The sequence below is a fragment of the Macaca fascicularis genome, chromosome 6, assembly GCF_037993035.2.
Source record: "Macaca fascicularis isolate 582-1 chromosome 6, T2T-MFA8v1.1".
Classification (NCBI taxonomy): Eukaryota; Metazoa; Chordata; class Mammalia; order Primates; family Cercopithecidae; genus Macaca; species Macaca fascicularis.
In genome coordinates this window covers 83,265,632-83,291,766 of record NC_088380.1, presented here as the reverse complement: position 1 = coordinate 83,291,766, position 26,135 = coordinate 83,265,632, and the positions used below count along the sequence as shown (strand labels likewise).

Genomic DNA, 26,135 nt, shown 5'->3' with positions numbered 1-26,135 from the left:
TTGGGAACTAAGTCCCTTAAAGCAGTGGCCCCCAACCTTTTTGGCACCAGGGACTGGTTTTGTGGAAGACAGTTTGTCAACAGGACAGGGCTGGGGTGGGGAGTGGTTTTGGGATGAAACTGTTCTACCTCAGATAATCAGGTGTTAGTCTCCTAAGGAGGACGCAACCTGGATGCCTCACGGGCACAGTTCACAACAGGGTTCATGCTCCTCTGAGATTCTAATGCCCCTGCTGATGTGACGGGAGGTGGAGTTCAGGTGGTAATGCTCGCTAGCCGCTGCTCACCTCCTGCTGTGTGGCCCGGGTCCTAACAGGCCATGGACTGGTACAGGTCCGCGGCCCAGGGATTGAGGACCCTGACTTAAATGACTTGAATGTGTGCTTCTTGTGTGTTATGGGGGGTGTATCAAGTCAACATCAGGTAAGGCTATCTGCTGGGCTCTAGTTAATCTACTTCCATGTTTCAGTGTAAAGCCTAATCCCTGCCTCTCCCCACCCCCATTTAAAAATTTTCCAATTTGGAAGTTAGCACTTCCAAACTTTTTGAATATTTACAAACAATGAGAAAGTTCATCAATAGCACAAAGAAGGTTGCCATCAAATAACGTCATAACAAACAGCACTCAGGAAGCGGCAGAAATACAGGCATGGATAGTCTCTGGATCCTGTTCTCCATGTTATAATTTGTCATAACAGATATACAACTTGCTATGGTCCTTCTATTTCAAATGAAGTGAAAATATGTACCACTGAAATTTTAAACAAACAAAATCAGGTTTAATTCAAATAAATATCCTTTATTAAAGAAAAAGAGGAATATTGTTAAAAGCACCAAAACTGTAGGTTGTTACATTGCATGTACAAGAGAAAGGTGATTGCAATACTTGGTGTACAAGTACTTAACTCTGAAGTCATGAGTGTAAAAAACATGAAATACAAAGCAATACAATTACAATGCAGAAAAGTTGCGCTAAAGAGCAAAAGGCAATGGTCAAAACAATTACTGGAGATTTCATGGTATTGCTAAAAATGCTTGGTTTTTTCCTTTGTACTTTTAATACTTTAGAATGTTAATTGAACATACTTAAGTATTGTAAATTTGCAAGAGTTGGCATTTACAATACACTGTGCACACTGTCCATTTAATGTAATGGTATTAAAGCCATCCTTACAAGCCAAGCACAATGTGCTAGTGTTTTGCTTCTACCTTTTATTATATTGCACAAAGCTAGTAAATGTTGAATCAGTTTTCCATTACAATTTTCATTTACCCAGAACCGATAAAAATCATGGCAGTCTCCTTAGCCCTAATGGGCAATTAATTATTCATGCAAAATAATGTGCAGCCTTCCATTTTTCATTAACTACATAGTATGGTTTCATACTTGGAAAGACATACAATACAATGAGAAATTCAATGAGACAATGGAGATTCTGTCAAAGCTAAAAAAGTCAGAAGTCATTGTATGGGTTGCATCATTTACCCATCTTGGTTCACAAATGAAGGAAAAATGCCACCTAGTGATTATGCAGACTTCTTAAAACCAATATAATTGGGAAAGGCTGGAATAACTTGTTACACCCTTTGATAGCTACCCATAGAACATGCAAGTAAAAAAAAAATCCCCAAATTTCCCTTGTTAAAACTGAACTCTATAACCAACATCCATACCGTGTGTTTTCATCTAAACATCACTTTTCAAGGTCTTTCCTACCCACCAACTCCCTCAAATTTAGCCACTCTTAGTGTACCTAATTAAAAACAACAAAAAACACTAGCAAAAAACAAAACTTTCCCCTAACCCGCAAAACAAATGACTGCTTTGAGATTCAGTGTGAAATAACATTCATCAATTATTTAACAAGTCAACCTCAGAGGTATTTTCTGTACATGCCCCTTACAGTGGCATAATGTCTCTGCAGAAGGGGAGAGACAGTATAAATTTGGAATTCAATCAATTAAATCCTACAATTGCCAAGTTGTACATTTACTGTGGGCAAAACATAGAAAACTTTACAATAAACACATCTTGAGAATAACCCAATGAGGAAACTTTTCATACATTCACACACACAAACACACACTCACCGAATCCAGACTCCCTCCCGCCTTTACAAACCCTTTGCTTACATAACACGGTTTAGGCAGCAATATAAACTCACTTTGTAGGAAAACTTTTAAATTACACTATATCGGATAAAAAATACCATTGCTTCATTTTACAAAGTAATTAAGCAGTGACCCTTCTTAATGTGCTTTAACTAAAGAGCACTTTGCAGCAAAGTTCAGAAATTACTCAATTGTTCAGTAGGACTAATAGATGCAACATGCTCTAACAGTAAGGTGCTTCCACTTTCTCACCCCTCTTCCATCTGAAATAAATCTTGCTGGTCACTCCTCTAAGCATAGCTCTTTTTCTATGCTAAACAGTTAAGTGGGAAATAGAATCTGTTTAAAATGCACACTTAATTTTTTGTTATCATTTACATTTAGTGCAATAATTAGGTAAAACTTCAGGTTTCTGCTTTCATTATCAAATGGCTGCATTTTAACAATGTGTCTGCAATAGTTTTGAAATGTCTTATAGCTGTTCATTTTTTACAAGTAACCTGGTAAAGTGTATGAAATTTCAACTCCCTGATAGAGGCCTTAAGGACCCAATAAACTTTTTACACATTGGTATCTGATGTTAAGTTTGTAATACTTCAATAATAAAGCTGAAAAAAGAAAACCCAAAAAACCTTGTATTTAGTGAACAAAAAGCTTTGCCTAGGCTAAAAGCATTGACTTAAATTTATACAAACACACTCATGTGACTGTAACTTAAAAATGGTGTCTCAGGGAATGTGTAAAATTAAACTGTATTAATTGTATACTGATCGCATCCCAAACAGAGAATGCTGCCCATTAGTTTTTGTTTCACTGATTTAAGAATTTTAATTCTTAGTGTCTACAATGGCCCAAGTATGCTTTGCAACTTGACACACATTCTGTGACAAAGTAGCCATGCCATGTGTTACCAAATATTACTACATAGTTCAACTTTGTAGAAACAATTGTTTTTCCTCATTACATAAAGTAAAAGTGCCGAAAATTATGTTCTGGTTTCGTGTTATGAGAAAAGCTCTATATTTCTATTCCCACTATTACAGCTGTGTCTAGGAGTCTCCTTTTAAAAAATGCATTACAGAAATATTTCAGTTCCACAATGAAGAATTAAGGAATGATTGTTTTTATGCTGCTCACAAACTCAATAAGCCTATACAATACAAGCAAAACCATTATTCATCTTTTAAAAGATCCTTTTTAGCCAGGCATTCCTCACACTGCTGTAATCTACACAAGGATTTGCAATCATTAAGAATACCTTTCCTACACATGCGACATTGGTTATAATTTTGGGTGCATTAGGAGCCATTTGAAATTGACAGTCAAGTGGGCAGTAACAATCTCAAAACATCCCAAACTCATTTACTTGTTTTCCCTATTTTAAATGCATTGCAGTTGAGACCAGATTGGCAAATTAACTTCTAAATTGATTCAGCATAAGCAAACAGCTGTTTGTGGATACAGAAATCATATATTAACAGAAATGTGTCAAATATTTTGAAGCACATAAAAAGTATGGACGAGTTTGGAACTGGAAATGTGAGCATCTAAAGTACCATCATAACTAAATATACACATATGTAGTATTAAGGCCGAAGATCCTCATTTTATTAGAGGCAAGGAAAAAGGGCATTTAACCAGGTTTACATAATTTTTGTTAGGTTCTGAAGCTACTTTAACAGGTGGGTTCCACTGGTAACGTCATCTTGATGGACAAGTAGACCCTAGTTATTTGATATTTTATTATCATTTGTGAGTAACTCCAAAGGTTTCTGACCTACAGTAATTTGGAATTGTGTAGAAGCAGGAATCTGCACCTTAAGGCAAGGAAATGGGTGTGTTGGAAAGTTATTTACAATAGAATGGGCATACCTGGCTGCCAACAATACTCTGCTTTAACCTCCTTCTCTTCCAAGTGTGAGGTGACTCTCATGGAGCACTGTAACAGGATGGGTTGAGAGAGTTGTAGATGTATCCATGAGGCTGAGTGGAGTTCTGTACACCCTCCACCCTCCAGTCTTTGCCAGAGACTTACTATTACAGCACACCCTGGAAGACAGACCACAGGACACATGTATAAATGAGCCTATTTTATAATAGAATCCCAAAACTGAAAGGGTAGCAAATTCCCTCTCAAGATATGAATGTTCCAAGGTTTTTGGTTAAATTAACACTACATGTGTCTGTATTTTTCTGAATTTGAATAAATGGAAAAAAGTAATGAACAAGCACCCAGAGAACTGGATATATGAAATGTTGACACATGGGTACGTAAAAATTGGATAGCATAAAATTGATACATGATTTTGTAAAGGTTTGCAAATTTGCTTTAACTTTTTCAAATATATTAATATAACCAATCACTCTTTGGGTTAAGAAATATGCTTTAATATTTTACCAAGGGCAAATAGGACACTATCACCACTCCCATGCTGTTGAAGTTTCCATATTACATCTGTATTTCTAATCTTTCCAGACAAGATGTGGGAATAGTGTGGGAACTAAAACCAATGTATTACGAAGATGCTGCAGAGAAGCTCCTAGTCTCATCAATAAATGTATTACTAACATTTAAACAAAAGATTTTGTCAGGCTGGGCACAGAGGCTCACGCCTGTAATCCTAACACTTTAGGAGGCCGAGGCCGGCAGCTTGCTTGATTTCAGGAGTTCAAGACCAGCGTGGGAAACATGGCAAAACCCTGTCTCTACAAAAAATACAAAAATTAGCTGGGTCATGGTGGCATGTGCCTGTTTTGTTTTGAAATAATAAAAAATTTTGTCTTACATAACCTGTTGCCAGAAAATTTTCTCCCTAATTATTTTCAAGAAAACACTTTAAAATAACAAAGGTGTGAGCATTTCTTTTTTCTCCAGGAATACCAATTCATATACAATCTGGGCTTTTGCTCCAGTACTGCCTTCTGGGTTTAGGCCAGAGAATTGTCTTAAAAGAAATAAAGTTCTTTTTGGTATTTTATTTCTTAACTCCCTCCACAGAAAGGCCAAGATCTGCTTATACACAATTGTATGTACAGGGTACTGCACACTGAGTCCAACGATCTACATGTATTCAAGCCCACGACCATCCTGCTGACACTCCGGAACATATCAATGTGTCCTTCAGGACTCCATCGCAGCCAAAATCAGCACCTAAAGCTGTGTATAAATGTAAAATTTTAGTGACAATAACAAAGGCATTCTCCCAAAATTCCATTCAGCGCATGTGAAGATGGTGAAATGCCAGCCATGGAGACTTGTCTGCTTGTCTACTTTCTATCTTTGTAGAGCACATGCTTTTCACTGTGCAGCATAAAAATAAAAACTTAAAATGGTGGTTTGTAGAAAGAGTTAAGATCTGTATCCCTATTACTGAACCTTGATTTTTGATTCTCAATAGGAAAGTCATGTCAGTCATAGCAATCAAGCAATAGTTCACACAAAATAAAAATAATTTGAAATATTATCAAAGTATTGCCTCGCATAAGCAAGGATGCACATAAAATTCAAACTATTATAAATTCAGAAATATGAAGAGTGATTTAAAAGCATGGAAACTTCAAAACCTTACAAAGTATAAGACTCCTAAAAATATGCCATGTTAAATGTATCATGTTGTGAACATATTAATAGATGTATCTCCATGCAGCTTTTCAGATGTTGCTGAACATCTTTATGAAAAATCCTTTGGAAATGAGTAATGTGGATATTTCAGGTGTATTTCCATCTGATTTTAATTCCTGACTTACAGCTATCATGATAAACTTTTTCAGAGTGTCACAGTATTTAACATAAGCTGATATGGAAGAAGCTATTTTTTCAGATGACTTTTCAGTGCACCGAAAGATGGTTCTCAAAGCAGTCCCAATACAGCTCACGGTAGATCTCGGTCAACCCAGTGTGTTCTTCCAGCAAGCCCTAGCTTAACTGGCCATTACATGGATGTAAAATAGGTGGATGGAAGGAGAATGTGCTTAAAAAACAGAAATCTCCAGACGGCCTTTTCTTCATTGCAGTCAGGAACATTGCACATGTAAAATTCATGTTAACCATCATCTATTGGAATGACTGGAAAGTGATAACCTGCCAATTGTGCTTCCTTTCTTCACACCACTGAACCAATGCACTTTGGATCTAATGTTATCCAACTGAGGAACCAAGTGCTTAAACTGTTATTTTCCAAAAGAATCAGAACCAATCTTGAATGATATTTTTCTTCTGTTATGTCACCTGTTTACAAACAAAATAATACAGACCATTAAAAAAAGATGACCCTTTAAAGATACAGTGTATTTACGTTCCCTCAAAAAGTGTACAAAAGACATTTTTTACAAAAGGCCATGACTGTATTCTTAAAGCAGCAAAAATGAAAACAAAATAATCTAAATACAGATTTTGATCACGTTTAAAAGACTCTTAGATTTTCATTTTTATTCTTTTTACTCTAACACTGTATCAAAACTATATACTAAAAAGGTAAATTCAGTCTAAACTATTTGCCTCATAAACTGCTAGTAGAGTAAGAATAATTAAATGGTGTCTTCAAAATGCAGTAGAAACTGTTTTTGTTAGACTGACATTAGAGGACAGGATTAATACCAGTCTTTAAATGGATACTTCATCTGGGCATTTTATTGAAAAGTGTTGTGCTTAAGATCTATGGGGCTTACTCACAATACAGGAGCATTTATATAAAAGACATACTCATCAGATAAAAGCTGACAGGAACATGAATAAAGTACCAACTTAATACAGCTCTGCTTTTCTAATACTGTAGCTACATATGGCTAATGAGCACTTGATATGTGTCTAGTGTGACTGATTTAGTTTGATTTAAATCCAGTTTGATTTAAAAATCTAAAACAGTAAATACTATTTTTCCATTAAATACAATTTTACTGTTTTGGTAGGACATTTCTCGTTAAGAATCAAATACTTAGCATTCAAATTGAGATGTGCTACTAGTATATACAAAAAATACACTGAATTTTGAAGACTTAATATGGAAAAAAAAGAAATAGAAAGCCATGTCCTAGGTTTTTAATGTTGATTGTGTGTTGAAGGATATTACTTTGGCTACATTGTGTCAAATAAAATATTACAAACATCAGTTTCACATGTTCCTTTTCATTTTTGATGTGACTAGTGGACATTTTAAAATTACATGTCTCGGCTGGGCGCGGTGGCTCAAGCCTGTAATCCAGCACTTTGGGAGGCTGAGACGGGCGGATCATGAGGTCAGGAGATCGAGACCATCCTGGCTAACACGGTGAAACCCCATCTCTACTAAAAAAATTCAAAAAACTAGCCAGGCGTGGTGGCGGGCACCTATAGTCCCAGCTACTCGGGACGCTGAGGCAGGAGAATGGCGTAAACCCGGGAAGTGGAGCTTGCAGTGAGCTGAGATCCGGCCACTACACTCCAGCCTGGGCGACAGAGCGAGACTCCGTCTCAAAAAAAAAAAAAAAAAAAAAATTAAATTACATGTCTCAAACTATATTTCTTTTGAACTGCACTGCTATAGTTACTTTAGAAGACTCCTACAGGGGGGCCCAGCACAGTGGCTCACGCCTGTAATCCCAGCACTTTGGGAAGTTGAGGAGGGTGGATCAGTTGAGGTCAGGAGTTTGAAACCAGTCTGGCAACATGGTGAAACCCGTCTCTACTAAAACTTCAAAAAAATTAGCTGGGCATGGTGGTGCGCCTGTAATCCCAGCTTGAACCTGGGAGATGGAGATTGCAGTGAGCCGATATGGCGCCACTGCACTCCAACCTGGCTGACACAGTGAGACTCCATCTCGGAAAAAAAAAAAAAGAAGACCCTCACAGGAAACAAACTAGAAGCTTACTTATTTATTGAGTCAGGTTTCCTCCTGCCTCATCCTCCCAAGTAGCTGGGACTACAGGTGTGAGCCACCATGCCCAGCTACTTTTTGTATTTTTGGTGGAGATGTGTTTTGTCATGTTGCCAGGCTAGTCTTGAACTCCTGGGCTCAAGTCATCCACCCACCCCCAGCCTCCCAAAGTGCTGCAGAATTACAGGCCTGCAACTTAAAAGTTCACACCCAGCCTGAAACTTATTTTAAATCTCTATGTAATTACACACATTTTAAGAAATTTCCTTGAACACGACTATGGCTATCTCTGGAAAGAGAAGAGTTTCAGAGGGGAATGAACAGGGCAAAACAAGGGACCTTCATCACCTACTTTATGAATATTCAAGAAATTACCTCTTAAAACAAAAGTATATAAGTACATTAATGACAAAATTACAATCAAGAAATCTGACCAGGCACAGAAGCCTGTTAATCCCAGCACTTAGGGAGGCAGAAGCAGGCAGATCACCTGAGATCAGGAGTTTGAGACCAGCCTGGCCAACATGGTGAAACCCCGTCTCTACAAAAATATAAAAATTATCTGGGAGTGGTAACACGCGCCTATAATCCCAGCTACTCAGGAGGCTGAGGCAGGAGAATTGCTTGAATCGTGAGGTGGAGATTGCAGTGAGTCGAGATCACACCATTGCACTCCAGCTTGGGCAACAAGAGTAAAATTCCGTCTCGAAGAAAGAAAAAAAGAAAAAAAAAAAAAAGAAATCTAACAAATTAATGGGAAATACAAATTGCGGAAAAGCCTTTTTAGCCATTTATAGATAAAAAGTTCACAGCCTTTCAGTCTCCACGATCACAAAGTAGTGATACGTAGCTACTTCATCACTGCCTAATCAGTTCATACTAGTCTATGGTTTGCTTCTGGGGAAGCACACATTTAGTAAAGGGTGACTTTGCAGATTTCCAAGCTCATATATTTTCCAAGTGTTTCACTGTTTCTCTCTCAACATTGTACCACATATTCCAACCATCAACAGTCTCCCACATACCCGAAAAAAGTTTTAAGCAATTTTCAAAGTGGTATACACCATGCACCATGTTCTTAACATCTGATACTAAGGCTAAATTAGTAGCCAGAAGCTATGAGTAACATCCCAGTCACTTGAGTATACAAAATGCTGATGCAATGTCTAGGGTTAGGCAGGATATGGTAGGATGGGAGGAGACAGACAAGGATAGGCTGACTTGAGCAGCTGCTGGTGTGCTGTGAATGGGCCACTGTGGACCATCTGTAATGAAACAGCTAAACACACATTTATGTGAAGGTCCAGCTGTGGAATTAGTGCAAAGATGGCAGTTTTAGGCACAAGCTTAAGCAGCTTCCTGAGAAGCTACAGCAGAAGAAGACAACACATGGTAGCAAGAACTGTAAAGTGGGAGACAACCTACAAATATCCACTATGGAAAAGATCCCCAGTTAGACACACCTGAGAGTCTAGACATTCACACACTATGTGTGTGTGTGTGTCTGTCTGTCTGTCTGTCTATCCATCCATCCATCCATCCATCCATCCATCCATCCATCCATCCCTCCCTCCCTCCCTCCCTTTATAAAGCATAGTGGACATACGTACAAGCAAAAATAACTCGAAGTTACTTTGGGATCCAAAAACAGTAAGTCATACAAAGTGAGTGTTACATGTAACTATATACATAATAGGAAAAAAGGCAGGATAATGCTACTACTGAATGTTGGCTGAATCATGGTAAATGTAATATTACCCTTTTTAAGTGATTGACTGATGCAGATGCTGATGGGGAGGGGTACAGTGGAGAGGTACCAGAGGCATGAACCCAAACCCAAAGGAACAGGTGAAACTGCTTTCAGTAATATTTTACCTAATATAACTAATAGAATCTTTCAATATGTAATCAATTGTTTAAAAACTGACATACATTACATTTTTGTATTATGTCTTCAAAATCTAGATGTGTACTTGCATATACATTAGATCTACTCAGAATTCTTTTTTTTGGGGCCAGGCATGGTGGCTCACACCTGTAATCCCAACACTTTGGGAGGCTGAGGTGGGCAGATCATTTGAGGTCAGGAGTTTGAGACCAGCCTGGCTAAGATGGTGAAACCCTATCTCTACTAAAAATACAAAAAAAGAGCCCAGCATCATGGCAGGCGCCTGTAATCCCAGCTGCTCGGGAGGCTGAGGCACAAGATTCACTTGAACCCAGGAGGCGGAGCTTGCAGTGAGCCGAGATTGTGTCACTGCACTCTAGCCTGGGTGAGAGGGTGAGACCCTGTCAAAAAAAGATTTTTTTTTTCTTTGTTGTTCTACTCAGGATTCTTAAGGACAGAATGTCCATTTTTAATAAGTTCCCCAAGTTAATTCTTATGATCAAACATGTTTTAAGAATTATTATGCTAATTGGGGCAACCATAGGGAGACCCTGTCTCTACAAAAAAATAAAAAAAATAGCCCAGCACAGTGGCATGTGTCTGGAGTCCCAGCTACTTGGGATGCTGGAGCCCAGAAGGTTGAGGCTGCAGTGAGCCATGAACGTGCCACTGCACTCCAACCTGAGCAACAGAGAGAGACTGTGTCTCTAAAACAAAAAAAGAAATTCAACAAAAAGAATTCACAGGGCTAACACATAAATTAATTATTCCTTTACTTATTCCCTTCTAGGACTCAAGTCTTCCCACTTTGGTGAATGTTTGAAGCCCAGAGAAACATATTCCATCAAGAAAGAATAATACTTAATAGAACATGTTTGTATACTCTATAAATTTTTTTTTTTTTTTTTTTTGAGACGGAGTCTCGCTCTGTCGCCCAGGCTGGAGTACAGTGGCCGGATCTCAGCTCACTGCAAGCTCCGCCTCCCGGGTTCACGCCATTCTCCTGCCTCAGCCTCCGGAATAGCTGGGACTACAGGCGCCCACCACCTCGCCCGGCTAGTTTTTTGTATTTTTTAGTAGAGACGGGGTTTCACCGTGTTAGCCAGTATGGTCTCGATCTCCTGACCTCGTGATCCACCCGTCTCGGCCTCCCAAAGTGCTGGGATTACAGGCTTGAGCCACCGCGCCCGGCCATACTCTATAAATTTTATACAAATTACAACATTTCAGTTACCATCGTTATAAATTCGATATACTATTTAATTTATACCATGTTATCTTTACTGATTCTATATATTTGGTATAATCTGTGCCATATTACCCTATAATTAGCTTATTAAAATGTAGTATACTATAGCTCTCTATTAGGAGAATGCTACATGTGTAACCAAAGAGAATCTTAATAGGTACAGGAGTATTCATTAGATATGTAGATAATTTTTATATAATGATACCTGCAAATTTATCTAGATAATACAGTAACTGTGACAGGTGTAAGTAGTTTTTTTAAGGGTTTAGAAAGTTAAATAATCAGACAATGCAACAATTTTTCCAGATTGATCTTAGAAAACTCATTTGAGGTCAGCTAACATGACATCAAAATTGAGTATGCATAACAGTTTGTTACTGAAATACTTTGTCAGAAAAGCCTTTTCTTTGAAAAAAAAAAAAAAAAAAAAAGATTGACTTCTTTTTACAGACGGGTTATCGCTATATTGCCCAGGCTGGATTTGAATGCCTGGGCTCAAGAGATCCTCATGCCTCAACCTCTGAGTAAATGGGACTACAGAAGCGAACCATTGAACCTGGAAAGCCTGTTTTTTTTTTTTCCAGACTAGTCTCACTTCTGTTGCCCAGGGCAGTGGCATGATCTCAGCTCACTGCAACCAACCTCCACCTCCCGGGTTCAAGGGATTCTCTTGTCTCAGACTCCCAAGTAGCTGGGATTACAGATTCCTGACACCACACCTGGCTAATTTTTGTATTTTTAGTAGAGAAGAGGTTTCACCATGTTGGCCAGGCTAGTCTTGAACTCCTGACCTCAAGTGATCTGCCTGCTTCGGCCTCCCAAAGTGCTAGGATTATAGGCGTGAGCCATCGTGCCAGGCCCTTTTCTGGTTTTTTTTCTAGGGCAAGAATGAGACTGTCACTTTACTTGTAATTACAGCTGTATGGCAGAAATTTTTAATGAGGAGGACATTTTAAAAAATAGTATTTGCATAGCAATAATCATAACGTTTCTAGAAACTACAGAATTAAGTAAAACCTGAAGTTCACAAATTTGTGATCCATGCTAAAATTGGGCTATAAAACAAACGATATGCCTCAGGCTCAATAAAAAATACCCCAAACCTCATCATCCGATTTAAAACCTGTATTACTGAATGCTACTAAAGACAATAGGGTCATTTACTTGTTAGTTCTCCCAGTCTGTGCAAGGCAAAGCCTCCTCTTCGTCCTCTGACTCTGGTGATGCTTCTTTAATTCTTCTAAGAGCTTCATGGATGCTCCGTGTTAGAGGGTCTGTATCGGGTAGAAGTGTGAAGGATTCTCTCAAAACATCCTTCTGTACCTTCTTCAATTTTACCCCTTTCCTTATTTGTGCCAAGATATTATTACTATCATCTTCATCAGGAAAAGGAGGCAGAGTTCGCTGTTCAACCTTTTTCAGATGAAAACTACCACGCTTCAAGGAGGCTAGCACCTCATCCATTGGTGAGCTCACTTTGGAAAATGAAACAGAAGAGTATTACAGTTAGGATTGCACTTAATTAGAATGAAACTGTATAACCTCTACTATTTGCAACTGTGAAAGCACAGGACGCTGAAACACCATCTAAAAAAGGGATCGTGAAATGTGTGCAGAAGGTGACCAGAACACAAGGGATCCTAATTATCCTTCTTTTTAGAAAATCCCAAGACCCAATCCATGGTGGGTACTATTGGTATTCCTATCATTTCCTACATGAGAGAAGTGACCACACTGGGAACTGGGAGGTGGTCTTAGTAGTATTATGGGTGCGATTCCCAAAGGATTTCCATATTGCAGTTGCTCCACCCAAATTCAGAGTGATTGGGTTACATGTTTTACTTTTAAAAATTACATTTTTGTTCATTACGGAGACTGTGCTTTTTTCATTTAGTTGTTTTACATGTGAAATCCTACTCAGATTATATCAAGAAATGTTTTATAGAATGGTCCTTCAGATTAAAATGTAATAGACAAGTAATATGTAACATTTATATAATGTTCTCCCTGTGCAAAATGCAAATTCCTTAAAGGCAAAAGGCAAGGGTTATTCTCTGCTCTTTTTAGAAATAATTTTATTTGTGCTGGAATATCTCATAACAAAAAAAAAAAAGAAGAAAAAAATAGTAACCTTATTGAGGTACATCTGTCACGTTGTAAGTTGAACAGATTACTCCCTATTCTTCTTTGCTTCTTTATACAAATACACACAAGTCCTCGACATATGTTACATGATCCTGCCAATGTCTTCCCTGTGGTGACAGTCCTGACCAGAGAGCTTACCCTTTCTGATGAGTAATTTTTTAAAAATCTCAGGTTTAAAATCAAATTTTTTCCCCCTAACACAAAAGGAGCCATCCATTATACATTACCAAACATGTATGTATCACTTTAGAAGATGTTTTTAAAACATGCCTAACAGCTCAAGAAGGCATACATTTCTGTGTACTTTATGCATTTGTAGATGTGAGTTACTAAGAATTGTCCTCTAGTGTGACTTTGAAAACCTGTTTACTATCAAATAATGTTAAAAAATAAAATGTTTTAAGTTTTGCAACGTCAAAAAATAGTTTTTTACTATGCCTGATGTCATACAACAGATGGACCATGAAAATATCTTGCCGTACCTCTCCTCCTCTGCAAACCTTCAGCAGTCTTTCTGAGCTTCTTCCGTGCACTGACCAGCTGGCTGCTGTCAAAGAGGTGTGCTGAGGGGGCACTGGCTGACTTTGGAATCCTCTTCTCATTCCCCTCCTTTCTACGCAGATCTTTCTCCAGTGTCTCTGGGCTAGTGTCTTTAGCAACAGGCAGAGGTGGTGGTGGGGGAGGGGGAGGGGGAGGAGGTGGGGGAGGTGGTGGTGTTGGAGGAAGAGGGGGTGGGAGTGGATTTATGGTAACAGAACATGGTTCGAGGTTGTTATTCAAAAGTGGAAGAGATACAGGGGGAGGCAGTTCAGAGGTAACACCACTGAGAGGTAATGAAGTGGCTTCAAGTTGTGTTAATGAAGTATCTTCAAGTTGTACAAGGCTCTGGGGTTCTGTTGTCTGTGATGGCCCACGCTTGACTCTTCCTTCTCCCACCTCTTCAGTTTTCTCTTCTACCTGTAACACACTTGGTAGAGAGTCACACTGATCCTCTCGGAGAACAGGACTTGCTGCACCTTTTCTTCTTGCATGAGCTAGTCGTAATCTGGTTGATTTAAGTATGACTTGCCCAGGATACCTCTAAAATATCAGAAGTTATTGGAACTGGTTAAATGTTATTGAAACAATTTATGAGCACATGCCTATTTATCTTATCCTTCAAATAAAAGATGTTACGTGGCCAGACATGGTGGCTCACGCCTGTAATCCCAGCACTTTGGGAGGCCAAGGCGGGTGGATCCGACCAGCCTGGCCAACATGGCAAAACCCCGTCTCTACTATAAATACAAAAAATTAGCTGGGTGTGGTGGCAGGCACCTGTAGTCCCAGCTATTTGGGAGGCCGAGACAGGAGAATTCCTTGAACCTGGGAGGCGGAAGTTTCAGTGAGCTGAGATTGTGCCACTGCACTCCAGTCTGAGTGACAGAGCAAGATTCCATCTCAAAAACGTTATGTTGCCTTATTGGTTATTTCACTCTTAAAGTTATACAGAAAATCCGAAAGTACCTAATAACTTACAAAAAATTATGAATTTATTATTTGCCTATCAAATCCATGATTAATTCAAATATTCAAAATTATCATGATTAAAAAAAGATTTTTAGTGAATAAAACTACTAAATGTATAAAACAAATAGCATGTAAAATGCAAAACATAAATTATGTCAAATGCATAAATGCTACTGGTATGCAAAAAGAAACTAGTTTCCTATGTTTTCAAATGCACACACATGAGAAAATTAAAATATTATTTAACAGGTTACTTGGCATTTTTAAAAAGCTCCAACAACTATATATCCATTTTATGACAGAATGAAGAGAGAATTACATTTTTTGAAGTACTTACTGGTAGAACTCTTATACATCTTTTACCATGGTAAAACCTTTTTTTTTTTTTTTTTTTTTTGGAGACAGGGTCTCACTCTATTGCCCAGACTGGAGTGCAGTGGTGCGATCACAGCTCACTGCAGCCATGACCTCCCTGGCTCAGGTAATCCTCCCACTTCAGCCACCCAAACGGCCAGAACCACAGGCATGTTCCACCATGCCAGGCTAATTTGTATAGAGACAGGGTTTCGCCATGTTGCCCAGGCTGGTCTTGAACTCCCCGGCTCAAGCAATCTACCTGCCTCAGCCTCCTAAAGTGCTGGGATTACAGGCGTGGGCCACATTTACTTAATAACAAGGCTTATCCCCTGCCTCACCTCCTTTTTTTCCACTGTAACACTTGTTCAAAAGCCTACTTCACTTATAAAGTGATCCTTCAGCATGCACAACTGAAGTAAGGCTCCAGAGTACTTTAAAAATGAGGCTTCAGCAGAGTTCTGAGGAGATGTGTGGATACTGTGGTATCAGTGTGCGGTCATGGGTTACCCTGGCTAGAGAACTGCTGAAGCATTTCTCAAATATGCTACTCCCCCCACCTCTAATTCTGCCAATGGCACAGGTTGATGTATGTGTAATAAATAACAAGTTGATGCTTGAGCTGGATAGTCAGTTGTGATTTAACTAATTTTTTAAACTCAAGAGGCATCTAGGTTTCCCAGAGGCCTTGATCATTCCTCTTATACTACTAAAGCTGTGGGTCAAAGATCACAAGAATACTAATTCGGAAAACCACCAGAAGACATGGAGCCATGCCATCAAAACAACTTTAAAAAGGACTTCCATGGTTATAATAGTTTATAAATAAGGGAAAACCAAGTTTTTCCCACAAAGAAATCCTACAGGTGTATATGTAGCTCTGTTTTAAAAACAATGAAAAACAATAAATGGACCATTACTTTTAATACCTGTTTAAATGTTCGAAGTCTATCCAGTGTTCTCTGTCTCTCTTGGCTAACCCAGGCACTTTTTCTTTCTTCTTCATCATGTAATTTTTCTCTCTTCTGGTAAAAAATTAATAATAATTCCATTACGCTGTGTCTCAATTTTTATCATTAATAGGAAAAAAGATGAGAAGTTATCCTAATATGGGCCCAAGGGGATGATTCATTGAACAAAATTTTTATAACATGAAACATGAAATATTTTTAATATACAATTTTAGTGTAAAATACTTCTAGCTACTATATTATGCTAACTTCAATGTAGATGACTTTAAAAATAAAATCAGCAACCGGCCAGACACGGTGGCTCACACCTATAATCATAGCACTTTGGGAGGCCAAGGCAGGTGGATCACCTCAGGTCAGGGGTTCGAGACCAGCCAGGTCAACATGGTAAAACCCCGTCTCTACCCAAAATACAAAAATTAGCTGGTCGTGGCAATGCACGCCTGTAATCCCAGCTACTTGGGAGGCTGAGGCAGGAGAATCGCTTGAACCTGGGAGGCGGAGGTTGCAGTTAGCTGAGATCATGCCACTGTACTCCAGCCTAGGCAACAGAGTGAGACTTCGTCTCAAAAAGACAAACAAATGAACAAAAGCAATCAAATCAACAACCCCTTGGGTCAGTAATTTGGATAGTGTACATTATTCTAAACAATATAACCAGTAGTTAGAAAAATATACTTCAAGCATTATCCATGAATCCTCTGGTTTACTATCACACCTTATTTCTGGCAGTTATCTAAACAAACTTAATCTTCCCTATAGAGTTGAATCATCTAAAAGCTATGTAATAAAATCTCATTTGGTAAAATTAATGTTAGTTAAATAAATGAAAAGGCTTTCTATATAGGTAAATGGGTTATTTTCTTGCTTTGTTTTAAAAAACGAGATACCTCCCAGAAGACCAGACCAGATAATTTCACATGGAAATTAACTACCCTCTCTTCCATTGTTCTGTCCTTTTCAAATCCAACCCCCATTCTATTCTTCTATCATTCCTCTCCTCTTTTCCATCAGCTTTCCCTAAACAATAAAATTTCAAATGAGAATTACAGTTGCATTTGCATTGGATGACTGTATCATAAACTCCAAGAAGAAAGTATGAGTGGGGAGATAAGAGTGACAGGGAGACAAAAGGAAACTGGAAAATAAAGCCAAGTGTGGAGGCTCATGCCTGTAATCCCAGCACTTTGGGAGGCTGAGGCAGGAGGACTGCTTGAGGCCAGGAGTTGAAGACCAACCTGAGCAACAGAGTGAGACCCTATCTCTATCAAAAAAAAAAAAAAAAAAAGGTGGTAGGCTAATTATTCTGAATAAAATGCAATCTGGTAATATACTACTAATTTACACAAAAGGACACAAAGGTACACCACACATGAACACAATTCAAAGGGGGCTCTTAGAGCCTGAAATAAGTGAGCATGTGCCCAAAAAGAGGCATAAGCCTCCCTGTATGTTGCGCATGCTTATAGCTGAGACAAGCATATGCCACCATGCCCAGCTATTTCAAAAATTTTTTATAGAGATAGGGTCAGCCTGGTCTTGAACTCCTGGGTTCAAGCAATCCTCCTGCCTTGGCCTCCCAAAAGCTAGGATTACTGGCATGAGCCACCATGTATGTTTTCTTGAAATGAAAGCCTGGAGTTTTGAGTGTGCTTATAAAAAACAAGAGTTCATTCTTTAATGGGGAAAACAGAATTCTCTTACCCAATTTGTCTCTGGGCTAATAACAATTTAAAATAGTAGTAATAATAAGTAAATCCTCACATTTTATTTCAGAGACCTTACTATCAAATATTAAAATAAACTTCCTTAGTCTTGCATATTTAATTCACAAGGATGTCCAGGGGAAACTGTTGCAATAATAAGGTCAACATCTAAGAATCTATATTTTAAACAATCCACCACGTAAGAGGTTCTGACACTGGTGGTTTAAAACTAGCATTGAAAAACAATGATCTATTTTGATCTAAGCTAACTTTCCTTGTGCTTTATCTGTATGTGTTAAAGATGACTAGTAATATTTAATGGATTCATTCTCTGACAATTATATATTTCAACCAAGGTATTAGGCAAAATTCTAAGGCAGATGACATTTATCTTTGGGATTCCCTTAAGAATCAATTTCTTGGCCAGGCATAGTGGCTCACACCTATAATCCCAGCACTTTTTGAGGGCAAGGTGGGCAGATAACTCAAGGGCAGGAGTTTGAGACCAGCCTGGCTAATACAGTGAAACCCCGTCTACCAAAAATACAAAAATTAGCCAGGTGTAGTGGCACGCGCCTGTAATCCCAGCTACACAGAAGGCTGAGGTGAGGCAGGAGAATGGCTCGAACCCGCGAGGCAGAGGTTGCAGTGAGCAGAGATGGAGCCACTGCACTTCAGCCTGGGCAGAGTGAGACTCCATCTCAAAAAAAATAAAATAAAATAAAAATTAAAAAAAAAAAAAAAAAAGGAAAAGAAAAATAATCGATTTACTAATTTTTACTCCTGTTGCCCCAAAATAATAGATCTGGGAAAAAGATCTGATACTCATTCATTCTAAAAAGTTAATTAGTTATTCCCCTCCACCAAAATCTTATGTTTTATAAAAAGAAACATATTGGAAGTGTGGAACCTTCATAACTAAACTGATAATGCAAGTACAAATGGTTATAGCAGGGAGCAACTTACTCACCTCAGTGTCATGCTGGTCCCCTGACTAATCTTACAAAGCAGTTTCTGACCCACAGAAATAGTAATGAAAAATAAAAGTACAATAATTAATTTGCTATTTCTAGATTCTAGGAGAAAGGTAATCTTACAGTTTATGGGTAGTTTGGCTAATTTTATGTGGCTAAAATGAAGAGTAAGGGGCAGCATTAGCTAAGAATGTGCCTTAAGCAGTAATGGAGACAAATTTAAGCCTTTTGGCCTTTAGTATGATGCTAAAGAAAGAAAATTTTTAAAATATCCAAATATAGTGATATGGTCATGTTGGCATTTCCGATGTTTAAGTACAAATCACTGGTGTTAAATAATTTAAGACACATCTGAAAAGATGACCATCAGGATAATATATTGTGTGGGATGAGGCGCAGCAATATGGGAGTAGGAGAAGGTTTCTAATGTAATTTTATATACAGTGAACTAATATTCTCAGCAAACTAGGAATAGAGGGAGAACTTCCTCTGCTTGATAAAGAGCATCCATCCCAAAACCTACAAGTAACATCACACTTACCGGTGAGAAACTACAGCTTTCTTGCTAAGATCAGGAACAAGACAAAGATATCTCCCTTACCACTCCTTTTCAACATTATACTGAAGTACTAGCTAATGCAATAAGACAGAGAAATAAAAGCTATACAGATTGGGAAGGAAGAAATAAAACTGTCTTTGCGGACAGATGTAGAAAATCTGAAAGAAAACTGACAAATCTGGATTATAAGAAAAAGCTTGATTAACAAAAGTCAATTGTTTTGTAATATACCAGCAATGAACAATTGGAATTTTCAATTAAAAACATAATACTATTTATATTACCACCTCCCCGACAAAGAAGAGGAAGAAAGACTTAGGTCTATCTTAGGTATAAATCTTACAAAAGGTGTACGAGATCTTTATGAGGAAAATTATAAAACTCTGATGAAAGAATCAAAGAATTAAATAGATGAAAAATATTGTTTGTTTGTGGATAGGAATATTCAATACTAAGATGTTAGGTATAGGAGAAGGAGGTAGAGGTTAAAATAAAAATAATAATTAAAAAGCAAAAAAACCAAAAGAGGAAAAGTATTTTAAAATGAAAAAAATGAAAAACATATTAGGTCATCCCTACTTGACTTATAAATTCAACACTGTCCCAATCAAAATCCCAGCTATTTTTTTGTGGCTACTGACAAGCTGATCCTAAAGCTCATATGGAGAGGCAAAAGATCTAGATGAACGAAACAAAATAGGACACCCAAAAATAGACTGAAGAGACAGAATCATTTGATCTTTGATAAAGGAACAAAGACAATTCAATGGAAAAAGGATAGTCTTTTAAACAGATGGTGCTGGAACAACAGGAAGTCCACATGCCAAAAAAAAATCTAGACACAAACCTTATACCCTTCACAAAAATTACCTCAAAATGGATCACAGACTTAAATATAAAACACAAAACTATAAAACTTCTAGAAGATAACATAGGAGCAAATCTAGCTGATTTGGGGACTGGCAATAACTTTTTAGATGCTACACCGAAGGTATGAACCATGATAGAAAGTGCTGGTAAATTGGATTTTGTTAAAAGTAAAACACTTCTGTTCTGCAACAGACACTGTCGAAAGAATGAGAAAATAAGCCACAGATCATAAGAAAATATTTGCAAAACAAAGGGACACATCTGATAAAGGAGTATAAGCCAAAATAATGAAGAACTCCTAAAATTCAACAATAAGAAAATAAAAATCCAATTTAAAAAATGAGCAAAAAGGCTGGGCACGGTGGCTTATGCCTGTAATCCCAGCACTTCTGGAGGCCAAGGAGGGCAGATCACTTGAGGTCAGGAGTTCAAGACCAGCCTGGCCAACATGGTGAAACCCCGTCTCTACTAAAAACAAAAATTAGCTGGGCGTGGTGATGCCCATCTGTAGTCCTAGCTACACAGGAGGCTGAGACAGGAGAATTGCTTGAACACGGGAGACGGAAGTTGCAGTAAGCCGAGATCGTGCCACTGCACTCCAGCCTCGGCAGCAGAATGAGACTCCAAAAAAAAAAAAAAAAGAGCAAAAGATCTGAACAGACACCTTACTAGAGATATATACAGGGGCAAGTAAGCATTTGAACAGATGCACTCTTTCTCTCTATATATATGTATCTATATGTCTATATATCTGCATTAGAGATTTGCAAATTAAAACAACAGTAAAAGCCAGGCACAGCAGTCCATGCCAGTAGTCCCAGGAGGTTAAAGCAGGAGGACTGCTTGAGCCCAAGAGTTTGAGGCTAACCTGGGCAACCTATCAAGACTCCATCTGTTAAACACACACACACCCACACACACCAAAATATACCACTATACACCTGTCAGAATGGCTAAAATTCAAAAATGTGACAACAGTAAAATGCTAGAGAGGATGTGGAAAAACCTGAACTCTCATTCATTGCTGGTGGGAGTTCAAAATGGAACAGCCACTATGGATGACAGTTTTGCAGTTTCTCACAAAACTAAATACACTCTTACCATACTCTCCAGCATTCATGCTCCTTGTTATTTACCCAAATTGGCTGAAATTTACGTGCACAAAAAGTCCTCCATGGATGTTTATAGCAGCTTTATTAATTGCTGCCAAAGCTTAGAAGCAACCAAGATGTCCTTCAACAGGCTCAAGGATAAACAAAATGTGGGACATCCACACAGTGGAACATTATTTGGTGCTAAAATGATCTATCAAGCCATGACATGGAGCAACCTTAAATGCACATTACTACGTTAAAGAGGCCAACTGAATAGGTTACATGCTGTATCATTCCAACTATACATTGGTAAAGGTAAAATATGAAGACTATAAAAAGATCAGTGTTTGCCAGGGGCTTGGGGAGAGAGAGGGATGAGTAGTGGAACAAAGGGATTTTTGGAGCAGTGAAATTATTCCATACAATACTATAATAGCAGATCCATGTCACTATACATTGTCAAAACCAACAGAACACAGAACACCAAGAAAGAACCCTAATGTAAGCAACAGACTTTGGGGAATGGTGATGTCCAATGTTTCACTGATTTTAACAAATATGCCACTCTGGGGGATGTCGACAGTAGAAAGGCTATCAAGTGTGGGGACAGGAGTATATGAGATGCTACAGTAGGGGAGGCTACGTGTGTGGGTTGAGGGTACAGGAACTCTGTACCTTCCCATCAGTTTTGCCTAAAAACTTATCATTATATAAACTGAACTAATGTTAATGTCCAGTTATAAGCTTTTTATCATTCTCTACAGATTTTATCCACTCTAAAACATGTAAAAAATAAAGTTTTGTTCAAAATCTTCGAGTCCAAACTTACTAGCTGTACTGTGTGATGGGTTCTATATTCATCTTCAATCCGAGTGCGCTGTTGGATTTTTTCATTGTGTTTTGCAATACATATTTCCTGTAAATACATAAAATATGTTTTAATACAAGTGAAACTTGAAAGACTCTGAACACCACACCAAGGTTAAGTTTTGATCTTAATATATACCACCTACAGAACAAAGTATCACAATGACCACCTCTTGTTTCTTATCTGGACTACTGAAGCTGTAAAAGCCAAGTAATCAGGATCTTACAAAAAGACTCCTCTATTAAACTGTTAACTTCTATAGACCACCTGGTTTCTCTTTTTTGAAGGAGAAGAGATGGGGCAACGTGGACTGAAGGGGGTTGTCCCGAAAGGTCTTTTTTAGAAGATTCCACGTCTCATTATACTTTTTCTGAGAGACGGGGTCTCACTATGTTGCCCAGACTGGTCTTGAACTCTGAGCCTCAAGTAATCCCCCTTGCCTCAGCCTCCTGAATTACTGGGATTACAGGTATGAGTCATGGCACCTGGCTTCATTATACTCTTTAAACATGTCTGGGCAAAAAAGAATAGGAAAGTATTTACTTATATAAAATATGTATTGTTAAGCTCTCTCTGACAAGTTAAAGACCATGAATTTTTTGTCCAGACTGGCTTAAACAGTATGGGATCTGAATCTTTTGGTCACAGACATAAGACCTGTAAGAGACTTGGAAGACTAGAAAGTCAAAGTTATCAAAATTATTTGGAAACTATTTTTAAAAAGCATATATTTTCCAATCACAATATAAAACAAGATTTTTATAATAACTATGAGATATGCACTACTTTATAAATTAATGCACTATATTCTGGCAACTTTTTACTAGCACCAAGCTAAATCTTCATTACCCTGTGTCCTTTCCTAAGTAAACGATTTGGAGAAGTTTTCCATATAAAAGGGTTAGTCTCCAACATTCCAAAGCTATACTAAAATGATCACTTTTTTGTTTGTTTGTTTTTGAGATGGAGTCTCACTCTGTTGCCCAGGCTGGAGTGCAGTGGCATAATCTCTGGCTTACTGCAACCTCCGCCTCCCAGGTTCAAGAGATTCTCCCACTTCAGCCTCCCAAGTAGCTGGGACTACAGGCGCGTGCCATCATGCCTGGCTAATTTTTGTATTTTTAGTAGAGATGGGGTTTCACCATGTTGGCCAGGTGGTTCTTGAACTCCTGACCTCAAGTGATTCACCCACCTTGCCCTCCCAAAGTGCTGGGATTATAGGCGTGAGCCACCATGCTCAGCCTAAAATGATCACTCTTTGAATCAGAGAAAGTCAAATAATAACCTTTGAAGTCAGTAAACTATTTTAAAGCAAAATGTCATTTTTTACATCATGTTCTTTACCCACTCTGGTTCATTCTGTTGCCTAGCAAGAATCCATCCAGCGCAATGGGGAAAACAAAGGGCGCATTAGATAGCATCATGACAAGGTGATACAGTAACTCAGGTCTCTGAGTGTCACGGACCTAGGACAGAATCCTACCCCTGCTCCATATTAGCTGCTTTTCCTTAGGTGATTTATGTCACTACTAGTAGCGTTGGTTCCCTTGCTTATAAATGAGGATACAGGTTCACAATCCCTTATCTAGAACAGAGGTCAGACATGTTTTGAAATTCAAAGTTTTTTGATAATTTACAGAATGGTGGTAAGTTGTATATACCATATATATCCAAGATCTGAAACCATATCCCATAATAAGTAATAATAGTGAAATGAATTGTCAAAGTGAAAATAAGACAATAAATAACTTCATGATAGCACAGGTCTGGTTTTGCCACCAAGTGAAGTATGAAAATGATTCTAATTTTCTGAGCTCTCCAGATTTCATTTGACTACTGGGAGAATTAAAGAAGATAAAAAACAAAGAAAATCGTTATTTTTGTTACTCTTCTTGAAATGTTTAATCACAAAGCATTGACTTCACGAGCACAGCCGGAGACCACCTATCTCCACTCTTTCAAGGGGTGAGGCAGGACATGAACTGTGTATACAATCTTAGGATGAGTGCCAGAGAAACCAAGAAGCCAGTGCCCTTGGGCATGTCAATACGTAAACGAGGCAATATAGGATTATATTACATGGGGAGGCATTTGTTTTTCCTTGTATATTTGATCTTCTCAGTAGCTTTTCTTTTAGGACTTAGTGTTTCTCATTCCCTATCTTTTCACCACCCTTCCTTATTTCCCTCCTCCTTCCCTCTGCAGTTCTGCCACCTCAGTTGCTGGGCTTGGGGTACAAGCATACAAGTGTAAATGGAGAGATTCTCCAGTGCTGGGTTTTCCTACTTCAGATTTAGATTAACATAGAAATGAAGACTGAAGAATACTGATTAAATTGATATGAGCTAACACTTACCAACAAGGGAAGAGCTGGTATTAAGCTGGTATTAAGTTCAGCCTGAGGCTCTTAATGCTGCTAGAAGAGTACAACAGCTTTGTGGGACACGGTCACCAAGGTTGCTCCTCTTCACCCCTCACCTGTACAGTTTCCTTTGCTATTCCATCAGTCACTGCTCTAGACCTCTGCTGCACTCCCTTCTCAGACCACCGAGATCTACTTCTTGCCCCCAACTTTTCTCAAAACTCTCAACACAGGGCCCTAATAGTCTACCAATATTGGATGTCATGGAGTCATTTCTTTCTCCCTTTACCTTTCTGGAGCACCTGACCCTGCTGACCACCCTGTTGTGTGGAATCATCATCTTCACTTCTGTGACTTCAAGCTCTCCTGCTTCTTCCAACTGCGATTACTTTCTCTTTGATCCCTTTCTTCTGCACACACTCTCAAATGGTCCCCAGCGTTCTTTCCTTAGAGCCTTTCACCTCGCACTACATCATAGCAACTCAGTCTTTCATAACCTGTGCCCTTTACAATGTTTTCTCACCCCTAGCCAAGAACGTTTTGCTTCCTGAATTACAAATATTAAATATAATGAAGGTTTTTCTTCCTCAAACTATGTATCTACCCTGCTCCACCACCTTCCCTTGCTCTTTCCTATCAGCCTCCCACCTCCACCCCATCATTCCTAAGAACATCCTTCTCAGGCTGGGCAGAGTGGCTCACACCTGCAATCCCAGCACTTTGGGAGGCTGAGGATTGCTTGAGCTCAGGAGTTTGAGACCAGCCTGGGCAACATAGTGAGCTCCTGTCTCTATAAAAACAAAGTAAAATATTTTAAAAAATCACCTGCTCACTGTGTTCTTCTGAGACCATCTCATACACTCTTATAAGACCCAGGTGCCCAATTGTCTCAACTGTTTCACAGCCATCTCTACCTGGATGCCCAAGACCTCTTATATGCAAGTCTAAAACTCAGCTCATCACCTCCCACCCATATGTGCTCTTCCTCTGGGTTTTCCATCTTGGTTGGTGACACCACCATCCACCTCAATGTCCAATCCAGAAACCAGAGAGCTGATAGAGAATGGCTCTTCCTCCCTCCTTCACCACATCACTAAATCCTACTAACTTTTTCTGCAAAGTGTGAGATCTAGACAGTTCAAGATCTGTCCATCTCTTAGCCTGCACAGGTACTCACTTACTTCATAGTCTTAACCTCTCAACGTTATTGAGGTGGAGGATAATGACACCTTCCAATCAGAACCTTTCCATGTCTTCTCCCTCTAACCTATTTTTCATGCTGCCTTATCTTGCTAAAATGTGAATCTGTTCATATTACCCCTTTGCTTAACTTACACTACAGACAAAGCTCAGGCTTGTTAATGTGGTATGTAAAATTTCCTGTAACCTAGTCCCTGCCCTGCAGCATGTCTTACAATGTAGAATGCTCTGACAAACCATCCTGTTTTCCGCTTCAGTGTCTTTGCTAAGCACTATTCTGTCCTGCTTGTAATTACCCCAACACCATCAATCTGGCCAATTTTTATTCAGATGTTAAAAGCCAATACAAGTGTCATCTCTTCAGAGAAGCCTTTCCTCACTCCCTGCTCTTGCTCTGTTTTTGGCCAGCAGAACATTCATCT

At 38.7% G+C, this 26,135-nt stretch overlaps 1 protein-coding gene across 3 annotated transcripts in view; it reads right to left on the bottom strand.

The window, feature by feature from the left end:
- Positions 1-777: 777 nt before the first annotated feature.
- JMY (junction mediating and regulatory protein, p53 cofactor) overlaps positions 778-26,135 on the bottom strand; it is an 88,376-nt gene continuing 63,018 nt past the window's right edge. For all 3 annotated transcript variants that reach the window (XM_005557241.4, XM_073993679.1, XM_073993680.1), the window contains exons 7-11: positions 22,113-22,199; positions 16,039-16,134; positions 13,729-14,326; positions 12,266-12,576; positions 778-6,339 (exon numbers count right to left, since the gene is read on the bottom strand). In XM_005557241.4, coding sequence (XP_005557298.1) covers positions 12,269-12,576; positions 13,729-14,326; positions 16,039-16,134; positions 22,113-22,199 — 1,089 coding nt within the window. In that variant the 3' untranslated portion in view covers positions 778-6,339; positions 12,266-12,268. The remainder of the gene's footprint in view (positions 6,340-12,265; positions 12,577-13,728; positions 14,327-16,038; positions 16,135-22,112; positions 22,200-26,135) is intronic.